We start from the raw sequence: 12046 nt of genomic DNA on the forward strand, positions 1-12046 counted from the left end.
TGGGGACTAAATGTCCAGAGCCCAATAAAAGGCTGTTTTAAAATACACATTCTGCGCCCCCTCCCAGGTTTCCCCGAGGGAAGGCAGTGCCAGGAGACAGACAGACAGCATCATCGCAGGCTGTTCACGTTTTTCCTCCTCAGTAGTTTAAAGCTGTGAGACGCACAGGTCTGTAGGCTAGCCACGAAAGCCGGTACTGCCCAGCACGCATCAGAACACAGCATTACTGAACCACAGTGCACCTGACCCAGCTAATGGTGTTCTCCCCCTCCCACCGTGGAGGGGCAGCCTCCCACCCACAACGGATGGACGGTGGTGGGGATCCGGGCTCCTCGATGCTGGCTTCCTGTTAACGTTTACTGCCCAGAGCTGAGGAGGCCCAGTCCTTGCGTGATCTTCAAGCTCGGCTTGGCCCTAGGCCCTAGGCCCTGGCAGGTTGACCTGTCTCCTTGGGAAGACAGGTTGGCTTTCAGTGAGACTTCTACACCCAAGTCCTGGAATTTGTCACCTGACTTCTAGGTTACCCCATTCTCGTGTCCCCCAAACGGGGATTGAGAGATCTGGGTCCTGGAACTACCCTCCTTTCTCAGATCTCCAGATGCTCTGTGGGGTCTGTTGATCAGCTGCCATCCTGTTGGCTGTGGCCCTGCATCCTGGGCCCTGACGGCACAGCTCTTCCCCCTCACCCTGTCCTGTCCTGAGGGAGGGGGTCTTAGGGCGGGGAGACTCCAGCGGGCCTGGGGGTCGCGGGCCGTCTCACAGGAACACTGAGCACTGACTGACACGTCGCCTGCTGCCTGCCTCTCCCTCTGCATCTGTGTCCCCTGTGGTGGGGTTGGACAGGACAGTAGATTACACCTGGTCCTTGGGAGGAGCCACGTCTCCCGTGGCCACGGTGGCAGGTAGGAGTGGGGAGTCGATTGGCAAGAATGTGAGGAGAATCAAAGAGGGAGTCAGGGCACCCACCGACACCCACACCTCCAACAATTGGAAAATGACTGGTGGGGTGCAGCCCCAACAGCCTGCCAAGGCTGCTGCTTAGCCGCCCAGGCCGGGGCCAAGGGCCTCTGGGCCTTCGGGTGGCAGCCTCGTGGCCAAGGAAGCTGGTGGTGGGACAGGGAGGCAGGTGGGGAAGGGTCTCCGGGACCCTGGGGCCCAGGGGCAAGGGATGGGAAACAGGCTCTGAACTTGGCCTCTGCCCCACTCCCCCTTCCATGCCAGGTGTAATCTAAGCTTAACTGACCCGCCACCCCAGAAGCTGCACATGTCCTTGGCACTCCTCCTCCCCAGCTCTCATCTACATTCTCATTTTGGAGTTCAGAGAAGCAGCCATGTTTTCTCTCATTCCAAAATGCCCAGCAGAAGCCCTCCCCCATCTGCAGCTTGCTTGGTTGTGTGACCCTGTCGGACCCTACCTAGCGCTCCAACCAGGCCACCTCACTGTGTTGAGTTTCTTCCCGACTCACCCTCCTGTCCTGGCCCGCCCACCCCTCACCCTCAAACCCCACTCTTGAGTTTTGGTTTCTGCCTCTTCCTGCCTGGGGGAGGGGCCGTCTCCTGGTTGCTTTGATAGTTTTCAGTTGGTTTGATTTTTTTTTTTCTGCCATGTGAATCGGGGTTTGAAGCGACCATCCCCTCTCGACCTGCCACCACCATCCCCCACCCCTGCCACCCAACCCTCCTGACCCCACTCGCCCACTCGGGTTCCCCCTGCTGGGACCCTCCCCGGCTACTCGGTGACCAGAAGCGCTGGGGACCAGAGCCAGCTGGAGCGTGCCGAGGACCAAGGCTGGTGTTGCCCCTTATAACCCGCCTGGACCCTCCTTTCAGGTCGGTAATTTGGGGCGGGGGTCCCTCGGGGCCCGTCCGTCCCGTGGGCTCTGCGCTCACCTTATTTCCTACTGTGCACCTCAAGCCTGCAGCCGAGGGGTGGAGGAGCGAAGCGGGGGGTGGGCAGCTGCTCCAAACTGGGCAGAACACAGCATCAACCAGCACGCCCGCTGGCTGGGTCGGTGCAGGGAGGGCCGAGAGCCACCTTCTGCCTACAGCACCCTCCACTGCAGCCTCTGGCAAACCAACCCACCTCCTGCAAGGCACAGAAACCAGCAGGGGGCCATGGAGGCCGGGGGCAGCACTGCTCGGAGGCCCGGACGCCTTTGCACTTGGCGGATGCAGCCATTTAATGACGGGAGCTGTCATGTAACTGATGACCACTGGCCGTTTAACTGATGGGAGTGGCTGGCCACAGCAGGGCCAGGGAAAATTACAATGGCCACCGTCAGCCCTGGGTGGAAACTGCATCTTCAGGCCCTCCCTGGCTTCCGTATTCTAAAAGCTGAGGTCGCTTCCATACAGCAGTGCCCCTGACATAAACTAAGGTTGGGTCAGGTGTGAGCAAGGCCTCCAGAACAAGATATCTGGTCTCTGAGGAGCTGTGTGAGCTCTGGGCTCTGCCACTTTGGGGTTCCACACATTTGCATAGGAGCTGTTCCCGGGTGGCCTGTGGGTGTGACAGCGCTGGTGAGGCCCAGCTGGGACTGTGGCTCTCCTGACTGAGTGTGTTCACCCTCTCTGTGTTCCCCCAGTGAAGATGCACACATCTGCAGGGACCCGGCTAGTGAGGGAGGGACAGTCAGCTGTCAGCTACCAGCGCTGCCGGCGTGGGCGTGGCAGAGCGGCAGGCGTGGCTGTGAGGGGGCTCCTCCTCCTCAGCTTCATCTTCTCTCTGACCAGCTGTCTCCTCCTCTGCTGCAGACTAGGCGCTCTGAGTGGGCTCAAATGAGGCAGCTGTGCCGCCCAGACCTCCAGTTCCAGTGCCCGCTCACGACAGCTTCAACACAGCGCTCCTGAGCCAGTGGGCACAGGCTTAGGCCTGTTGTCCTAGCATTTGGGAGGCTGAGGCTAGACCATTGCCATGAGCTGGAGGCCGGCCTGGGCTACAGAGAAAGACCCCATCTTAACAGATAGCTATTGGTTGATTATGATAGAGATAGAGGCTAGATATTGGCTATGAGAATGAGATGGCGGAGATGAGTGGCCGAGTCTTTGTCAGACGGTCTGGAGAACAGTGTGGCGGCCGCATACCTGGGCTGGACACAGACCTCGGCCATGTCCACTCAGAGCCCGCTCCCCGAAGCTTGCCTCTGCTTGCACGTAAGGAGCCTTAGAGCCCGGGTCGGGGGTCTCAACCTCTGGGTTCTAGTGTACTCTGCTCTGAGAGAGGTCCAGGGGGTTCTAGAGAGACGGGGTTGTGCGTCTGGGTTGGTCTGTCCTGAGGATGCCTTCTCTGCAGGCTCTCGCCCGTCGGGCGCCTCACTGCCCAGCCAAGACCCCTGGGTGCTGGGTGTTGAGGCCAGATGCTGTGTTCTGCTGGCAGGGAGGGGCCCGGGCATCCCCCTGGGGCAGCCACAGCCCTCCTCTGTTCAGACCCCGATTTTCAACCCTACACCCATTCCATGTTTCTCTTGCTTTGAGTGTTGTTTCCTTTTAGGGTGCTTTTGTTTTGGTCTTTAAATTTCTGTTTTTGCTTTTTGCCCCCCCCCCCATCCCCTGGTTTTGGTTTGGACGTCAAATGCCGTTTTCTGTCCTGGATTAATTAGCCTCTCCACACTCATTCCCACTCATTCCGTTTCCATGACAACACAGCCTCAGCACCTCCCACCCTGAGCCTAGCTGTGGATGCTGGCAGCAGGTGGCTGGCTGGACCCCAGTGCCACCACCCCTGCTCCTCACCCTCCACCCAGCCCTGTCGGAACTGTGTTTCCCATGCCCGGCCCCTCCCCTCCAGCCTGCATGGCCCCCTGTCTTCCCTCACCCTCCCCTCCATCCCGTGTCCTCCATGACTCTGGACTTTTTTCGGGGCTACGTTTTCCGAAGGGTCCCAGCCTGCAGACCTTCGCTCCCATCTCAGCGCCACCCCTGTCTCTGTCTCCTTCGACTTCCACCTGGATTCAGGAAACAACCTGGGGAGTCCACCTAGAGAGCCAAACTAGAAGGAACGGGCGGGGGCTGGGTTCCCTCCTTCTCCGAGGCCACCTCACTAGAGCAGATGAGCCTTTAAGCAGCAGTTAATGATGAGTGCCCTCATGGCGGCTGTTCTTCTAGAACAGTGTGACAGGCACAGCCATGGGACTTCACGTGTCCTCGCGTGCTGGGACTCAGCCTGTCAGACAGTCTTCGCCCATCCAAGGCCATGATTTCACCCTTTGGCTTCTTTGGGCTCTGATTGGGCTTCACTCCTAGCCCAGTAGTGGGGAGGCTATTCTTTGAGGCTCAGGTCCGAATGAGGGTCCCACACCCACCCTGGAGCCCACCTAGCTTCTGAAAACGCAGCCCTGGAAATGTCCTGCTGCCTTCCTAGCCCGAAAGGCCCCTGCAGAAGGTGGCCTCCATCCCCACCCTAAGGAGCGCGGCGAACATGCCCCTGCCCCAGCGTTCCAGCTCATCAGCTCCTCACCGCTAAGAATCTCAGTTCTGAGTTATTACTAAGCATCCTATTTATGGTTCTGCCAGGGCTGATGTGGCAATGTGTCCACTCACATTGCATCGCATCTGCTAGAGTACCATGCAGCACTGAAGTGCCCTTCCCTGTCTCTCTGTCCCCATCCCCTCTCCTCTCTCTCTCTGTCTCTCTCTCTCTTCCTGTCTCCTCATCTCTGCTTTCTCCACCATCCTGAGACCCACACTCCCCTTCCATCAGCACCACTCTGTCTCCCTCTCTCCTCTCTCTCTCTCTCTTTCTCTCCCTCCCTGCTTCCCTTCTCCCTCTCCTCTTCCTCTCCCCCTCTCTCTCTCCCTCTCTCTCTGAATCTTTTCTGCATGATGTTTGTGATTTTTGAGAGCTGCATCTATTGATGGAAACTTGTCCAATCCGACAGAAGCTTTTAGCAGGGTTTCTAACACCCTAACACCACAAAAATTTCATTAGCATTTCTCATCTTTCCCTTGGGGGATTGGATCCAGAGGCCGTGGAGCTCTCTGGTCCTTCCGCCTCCCGGGCTCCAATCTTTTATAGCATGTTTTGTCCTCATTTCCCAGGAGGGTGGCAGGCCGCAGCCCTGCACCCCCTTTGTGTGTTCCCAGCCCCAGCCCTCGACACCAGAGCCATCTAGAATCTTCTAGAACCTTCCATGGTAGTTGCCCCTTCTCAGGAGCCCATGGAGGGGGCCACCCACTGGAGCCGTGTCTGTCCACAAAGATGAGAAACTGCCGATAAATTTTTGTGTGTAGTTCCGTGCTGCGATCAGCAACCGCTGGTCGGGGAAACCCTGTTGCTATGAGATAACGCTTCGTGTCTCACTCTTGGTAGATCTATATTGTTTGTGAAGTTCCTACCTTTGAAGTTTCCTTTGTGTTGGAATTTGTTTTTATAATTTGTTTGGTTTAATTATTTTGTTGTTGTTCTGTTTTCATTTGGGGGAATGGATGACCTGGGGACTGTAATGGCCCTGTTTATATTTAAATGCTTTCTACCCTTTCCCCCCTTTTTTTTCTCTTTCCTCCTCCTCATCCTGTCCTTTCCCCACTCTCCTACAAAAACCGCCACCTGCCCCCCCAGTCCGCCGCGTGGCCCCCCGATTCTCCATCCTGCCCATGAGCCACGAGATCATGCCCGGTGGGAACGTGAACATCACTTGTGTGGCCGTGGGCTCGCCCATGCCCTACGTGAAGTGGATGCAAGGGGCCGAGGACCTGACACCCGAGGATGACATGCCCGTGGGTCGGAATGTTCTAGAACTCACGGATGTCAAGGACTCGGCCAACTATACTTGTGTGGCCATGTCCAGCCTGGGTGTGATCGAGGCCGTGGCTCAGATCACTGTAAAATGTAAGTTGGGTTCCCAGTGGGGATGGGGTGGGGTGTGCAGACACGCGGCTGACCCTGAGGCCCCGGGGGCATGGGCAGAGCTGGCAGGCAGCAGCTGTATCCAAATAGAGCAGCCCTTCTCAACCTGTGGGTCGAAGCCCTCTTGGGGCTGAATGACCCTCTCCAGGGGTCACTAAGCACACCAGGAAACACAGATACCTACATCATCGCTCACAACAGTAGCGAAAGTTGCCGTTCTGAAGTGGCAATGAGAATTAATTCTATGGCTGGGCTCACCACATGAGGAACCCGATTAAAGGGTCACAGCATCGGAAGGTTGGGACTGGCTGAGCTGCAGGGATGGTAGCTCATGCCTGTGATCCCCATACTTTGGAAGCTGAGGCAGGAGGATCAGGAAGTTGAGGCCAGCTTGGGTTACATAGCGGGCTTTGAGACCCAAGGGTAAAGCTCGCAGTTTCCCAGTAGGGTCAGGTCCTGGGTTTGTTGGGAAGTCTAAAAGTTAAACAAGGTCGTTCAGATGAGAGCAGCCTGTGTGAAGGCCCTTGGGACTCAGGGGAGGGGAGTAAAGGCTCCTCGTGGCTTGAGTTCTCATCGTTCGGAACGGTGGGTGTGGAACTGCTAGGCCTTCCCCCAAGTAAGGTCTAACCGCTAGGCATGAAGCCCAGGCTGGGCTGGAGGAAAGCAGGTGGAGAGGAGAGGGGCACTGGGGACGCTGCCTGTCATGGAGGAACGTGGGAGCCATGTGTCTGTTAGGGACAGAGTGTTGCAGGGCAGAGTGGAGCAGCCAGACAGAAGCCCTTTATGGCTGAAGGAGTGAACACAGAGATGGGCCAGGGTTGCACAGACGGCGCCTAATGGCAAACACCGCGCCTTTCTAAATGTCCTCTGTTGCACAGAGTAGGTTCAGGCCAGTGCCTTACCCGTGTAGTCCAGGATAACCCGGGGTTTGCCGTCCTTCTACCTCAGCCTCCCAGTTCTGAGCTGATAGACTAAGCTTCACCGCCCCCGCCTGCAAATACTCTCCTGAGGACACATGCCTCTCATCTAGCACCAAAGAGCTGTGGCAGGAGGCTCAGCACAAAGCCATCCTGGGCTACATAGTGAGTTCAAGACCAGCCTGGGCTACATGAGGCCCTGAATTTTTTTAAGTAAAAATTTTCAGGTTAAGCAGTCCTTTCTGATCTAGCAGTGTGAAAATCAGCCATTAACAGTGTCTTAGTTGTATTATAATAAAACTTTATTTAAACTTCAAAATTAGCCAGGCCACTGTCTGTAATGCCAGCACTCAGGGAAGCAGAGGCAGGCAGATCTCTGTGAGTTTGAGGCCAGCCTGGTCTACAGAGTGAGTCCAGGACAGACAAGGCTATACAGAGAAACCCTGTCTTGAAAACAAAACAAGCAAACAACAACTTTGAAACTATGAATGATGAGATGACTGGGGTTATTAGGCCTGTGTATTTGTTGAGGAGGCTGAGGCGAGTGTGCGGTCTTGAGTCATCCCACCCCCCCCTCCTGCAGCTCTCCCCAAAGCCCCTGGGACTCCTGTGGTGACAGAGAATACCGCCACCAGCATCACCATCACGTGGGACTCGGGCAACCCCGACCCGGTGTCCTACTACGTCATTGAGTATAAGTCCAAGAGCCAGGACGGGCCCTATCAGATCAAAGAGGACATCACCACCACACGCTACAGCATCGGCGGGCTGAGCCCCAACTCCGAGTACGAGATCTGGGTGTCGGCTGTCAACTCCATCGGCCAGGGCCCCCCCAGCGAGTCCGTGGTGACCCGCACCGGCGAGCAGGCGCCGGCCAGCGCGCCCCGGAACGTTCAGGCACGCATGCTCAGCGCCACCACCATGATCGTGCAGTGGGAGGAGCCCGAGGAGCCCAATGGCCTCATCCGTGGCTACCGTGTCTACTACACCATGGAGCCCGAGCACCCGGTGGGCAACTGGCAGAAGCATAACGTAGACGACAGCCTGCTGACCACCGTGGGCAGCCTGCTGGAGGACGAGACCTACACCGTGCGCGTGCTGGCCTTCACCTCGGTGGGCGACGGGCCGCTGTCGGACCCCATCCAGGTCAAGACGCAGCAGGGAGGTGAGGTCTGGGGAGCGGGTCCCCACGTGCCTGCCAGGGTCTGGGCTAGATCGGGCGCCTGTCCTCCCATCGCCGCCATCACACTGTCACCGCCCAGACAATGAGTGTGCACACCTGAACACCATCCCTGGCATAAGGGCCAGAGGCAGACAGATCTGTGTGAGTTTGAGGCCGGCCTGGTCCCCCCAGCAAAGGCCAGCCAGCCTGGGCTACACAGTGAGACCCCATCAAAAGAAAAGAATGGGTGAAAACAAACGCCCAAACCAGGCGATTTTCATCACCCTTCCCCGACAGTGGTCAGAAAGGGGCAGGCACATCCAAGCAGCGTCCTTCCCTGCTGGAAGAGAAGGGTGGGCAGGTGGCTCCAGGGGGCAGGCGCCCAGGGGGATGAGAGCAGTGACAGAAGGGGCACCTGAGCTGCGCGGGCAGCAACAGGAGCCTGGTTTGGGGTTAGGAGGCTGGTGAGGCCTGACTCTTGCCTCGTCCACCGGTCCATCCTCACATGTGCTTCTCCCCCAGTGCCTGGCCAGCCCATGAACCTGCGGGCAGAGGCCAAGTCAGAGACCAGCATCGGGCTCTCATGGAGTGCACCGAGGCAGGAGAGTGTAATTAAGTATGAGCTGCTCTTCAGGGAGGGCGAGCGAGGCCGAGAGGTACCTGGGCTGGGAGGGTGGGAGGGGGGAGCTTGGTTGGGCCTGCAGCGCAGGCCATCATGGCCCCTGGTCAGCGCCAGCTTCTTACTCCACTCCCTCCACCTCCCCATCCCTCCATCCATTCTCTCTGTCCACCGTGCCTCCATTCTGCGCATGTCCCCCATCTATCTCCCATGGGTCTCTGTCTCCTCCTCTCTGTCTCCGCCGGTCACTGTCTCTGTGCCCCTGCCTCTGCACACACTTCCTCTGTCGCTTTATCCTGTGCCCCTCCACCTGCTCCTGCCCCGTCCGTTCTCAGGTGGGGCGCACCTTTGACCCGACCACGACCTTTGTGGTGGAGGACCTCAAGCCCAACACTGAATATGCGTTCCGGCTGGCGGCGCGCTCGCCGCAGGGCCTGGGCGCCTTCACCGCGGTCGTGCGCCAGCGCACGCTGCAGGCCAGTACGTGTCTCTCGGCGCCTTGTCCTTGGGGGAGGCGGGTGTTGTGGCCACTGACCTGGCCTGAGCCCCTGGGCGGTGGGGGGGGGGGTGCCTCCCGCCTGGCCTGCCTCAGCCTTGGCCATGTCTGCCTGCCGTGCCTCAGTTTCCCCAGAGCGGGGTGGGTCTCCGTATGGGCATGAGACTGGCACAGAATGGCCCTCGGCCTCTGGTTCCTTCCTACACTTCCTGAACATGGGACCAGTCCTGTCTGCAGGATGTCCCTGCAATGCCCCAAGACTGTCATCTCCAAGGGCCCCAGGATGACAGCAACTATCAGGTCCCCCTCGGCTCATCTCACCTCACAAGGGATATGGCTCTGGAAGCCTGGGACAGGGTCCCAGCGGCCCAGTTGTTCAGAGTGACATCAGTTTTGAGGGGCATGTGTGGCCTCTGATACAGGGTCCCTGGTCCCTAAAGCAGTTTGCTGTGCCTGCCCGGCCCCTGTCACAGACGAGTCACCAGGTTGCTGTCTCCGGGGCACACGGTGGCCCTAATGTCCCCAGCGCCGTTCCCACTGCTCAGCTCAGCCCTCATGGTCCCTTTGGGTCTCCGTACACCCTGCCTGCTCTGCTCGGCCTGGCCAGCATACCGTCTGCCGCCCTGGCTCCCTGCACTCCCCACCCCGTCCACCAGTCACCCTGTGGCCAGCAAGCATGGTTCTGTGTGCAGTGGTGACTCTCACAGCAGCTCCCGGGCCCCCAAAGGGTCAGGTAGATTCGGGCCAAGGCTTCTCTGAGAGCGAAGGCCACAGGGATCTGGTCCCGTGCCAGCCTGCCCGCCCCAACCCATGCTGCTTTCTGCCCCACCCGCGCGCAGAGCCCCAGGTGGCTCCGAGGTGGCGATTGTCAGGTGGAGGTCAGTGAGGGTGGCCTGTGGCCTGGGGCCACCGAGCGGCCGGTAGAGGTGGCCCACAGGTGAGTATCAGCCAGTCTTCAGTGGCTCACAAATACAGCCCACCCTGCGTGCCCCTGCCTGCCCTGGGCAAAACACCCAGAGGAACCTCCAAATGACCCCAGTGGACACACATGCTTGTCCACCTTCACGGCACGAGTCCCACCCGAGACACCACGCAGGTTGGGCTGGATTGTGAAGGTCATGACCTCTGAGGTCACTCAGAAAGCGTCTGCGGCCCAGCCACGTGTGTCCAGGGCGGCCCAGGACAGGGAGCTGGGGAGAGGGCTCCCCTTCTCACCCCGAGACCCAGGGCCAGGCGTGTCCCCAAGGCTGTGGGCTCGTTAGGCCCTGTCAAGGGTAGGTGCAGGTCTACCCGCTGGCCACTGCGGGTGTCCACACACCCCGCCATCCCCAGCCACCCGGGAGCTGCAGAGCGGCTCTCCCGGTCGTGAGCCACCAAGAACTCATAGCCTTGTAGCCGGCGCCGTTCCCTCTCGTAAGAAAGTCTGTTAAGTTAGCGCTTGAAGGAGTGGAAGGTAGGTAAAGACTGGGCGTCTCTGCGAGGCGTCTGTCTGTCTGTCTGTCTTTCTTTTATGATTTTTTTCCATCATCGCTACCATCACCCTCGATTCTTGTTTTATTATTGTTTTGGTTTGGTTTTACTGCGTTCTCTTCCTCCCGTTTCACAGCCGAAGCACCTCCCAGCACACTCCCTAGTGGCTTCTTTCATTTCCATCACCCCTACCTGACCCCACCCCACCCCGGGCACTTTGGATTGGGGCGACTGGTCAAGAAATGGGCCCCCCTCCATCATGTGACTAGTGTCCAGTTCTCAGGAAGGGGAGCTGGGACATCCATCTTTCCCCAGGGCCCACAGCAGCCGCCGTCTCTGAGGACGAAGCTGTGGTTTGATTGTAGGTCCTAGCGCAGAAGGCCAGGGAACCCACACAGCAAACACTGACTAGATGCCAGGCCCACAAGGTGTGGCAGGTTAGAAGTCCTGCCTGCAGCTGAGGCCTCAGCTGACAGCTGAGCCTGAGTCTGAGCCTGCTCTGACCTCTGTCAGAAGACTCTGTCGAAGACTCCATCCCAGAGCCTGCAAAATGAGCTCTGCCCCGGGGCTTCCTCCCGGATTCGGGGCAAATAGATATGTGTGCAGGGTGGAGTCTGGCTCCCAGTAGGGGCACAGATCCCAGCAGTTAGACCAGTGAGTTTCCTCTCTGTGGCCTGAGGCAGGGCTCAGGGGCAGTGACCGAGTGGCCGTGGGTCATGTGTGAAAGCCTCCCCATGCCCAGCAGACAAGGCCACGGACAGCCAGTGTCAGGGCCCGCTTCAAGCCTGAGAAGGGTGCTGGGTGCGCCATAGGCGCACAGTATACATTATCGGTGATTTCCACAAGCTAGTCTCCGGTCCACCGCGGCGCTCCAAGTGCCCCACGGGGCCGCTGACGTTCCTCGGAGGCGTCGTTGTCAGGAGAGCCCCGATGTCCGGCCCAGCACAGTGTGTGCCCCTTAAATCCTTGAAGGTGAAATACAGATCAGGATGCAAACACAAGTGGAAGCATCAGCCATTGATGACAGGCTAACTCTGATGCCGGTGCACAGGAAGGCCCTGGACCGCAGGGCTCTGATGGGAATCCTGCAGCTCAGGCTTTGTTCAGCACACGCTTCCTGCCAGGTCCCTGGATCCGTGGGCAGACTGTATGTGCTCAGTACTGAGCACTGCAGCCACTCATCTGACACATAGTAGGTGCCTCACACGTGAAGGCTAGGACTCAGTCTAATAAAGGCCGACATCTGACACATAGTAGGTGCCTCACACGTGAAGGCTAGGACTCAGTCTAATAAAGGCCTGCCACCTGGGCTGGCACACCATGGTTGCTAAAGGTCCTGGCCGCACCCGGCATGCTGGAGCCCGGTGCCTGACAGATGAGAACTCTCCTTTCACAGGGTGTGGCAGCCCAGTGCCTGGCATACAGTAGCTGTGTAACATATGGAGACAATATTCCAGTGTCTGGCATACGGTGGGCATTCAATATGCGGGGGCAGTCACTCCAGCACCTGTCTAGCACACAGTAGGTATTTAATGTG

The 12046-nt window shown here is 58.5% G+C and overlaps 1 protein-coding gene across 11 annotated transcripts in view; it reads left to right on the forward strand.

Annotated features, from left to right (window-relative positions):
- Positions 1–12046, forward strand: part of Ptprs (protein tyrosine phosphatase receptor type S) — a 60521-nt gene that overhangs the window by 32709 nt on the left and 15766 nt on the right. For all 11 annotated transcript variants that reach the window (XM_055617744.1, XM_055617743.1, XM_055617746.1 and 8 more), the window contains exons 7-10: positions 5558–5827; positions 7346–7927; positions 8447–8580; positions 8879–9023. In XM_055617744.1, the coding sequence (XP_055473719.1) occupies positions 5558–5827; positions 7346–7927; positions 8447–8580; positions 8879–9023 (1131 nt within the window). The remainder of the gene's footprint in view (positions 1–5557; positions 5828–7345; positions 7928–8446; positions 8581–8878; positions 9024–12046) is intronic.

This window comes from Psammomys obesus, unplaced genomic scaffold (genome assembly GCF_907164565.1).
Source record: "Psammomys obesus unplaced genomic scaffold, mPsaObe1.curated_primary_1811, whole genome shotgun sequence".
Lineage (NCBI taxonomy): Eukaryota > Metazoa > Chordata > Mammalia > Rodentia > Muridae > Psammomys > Psammomys obesus.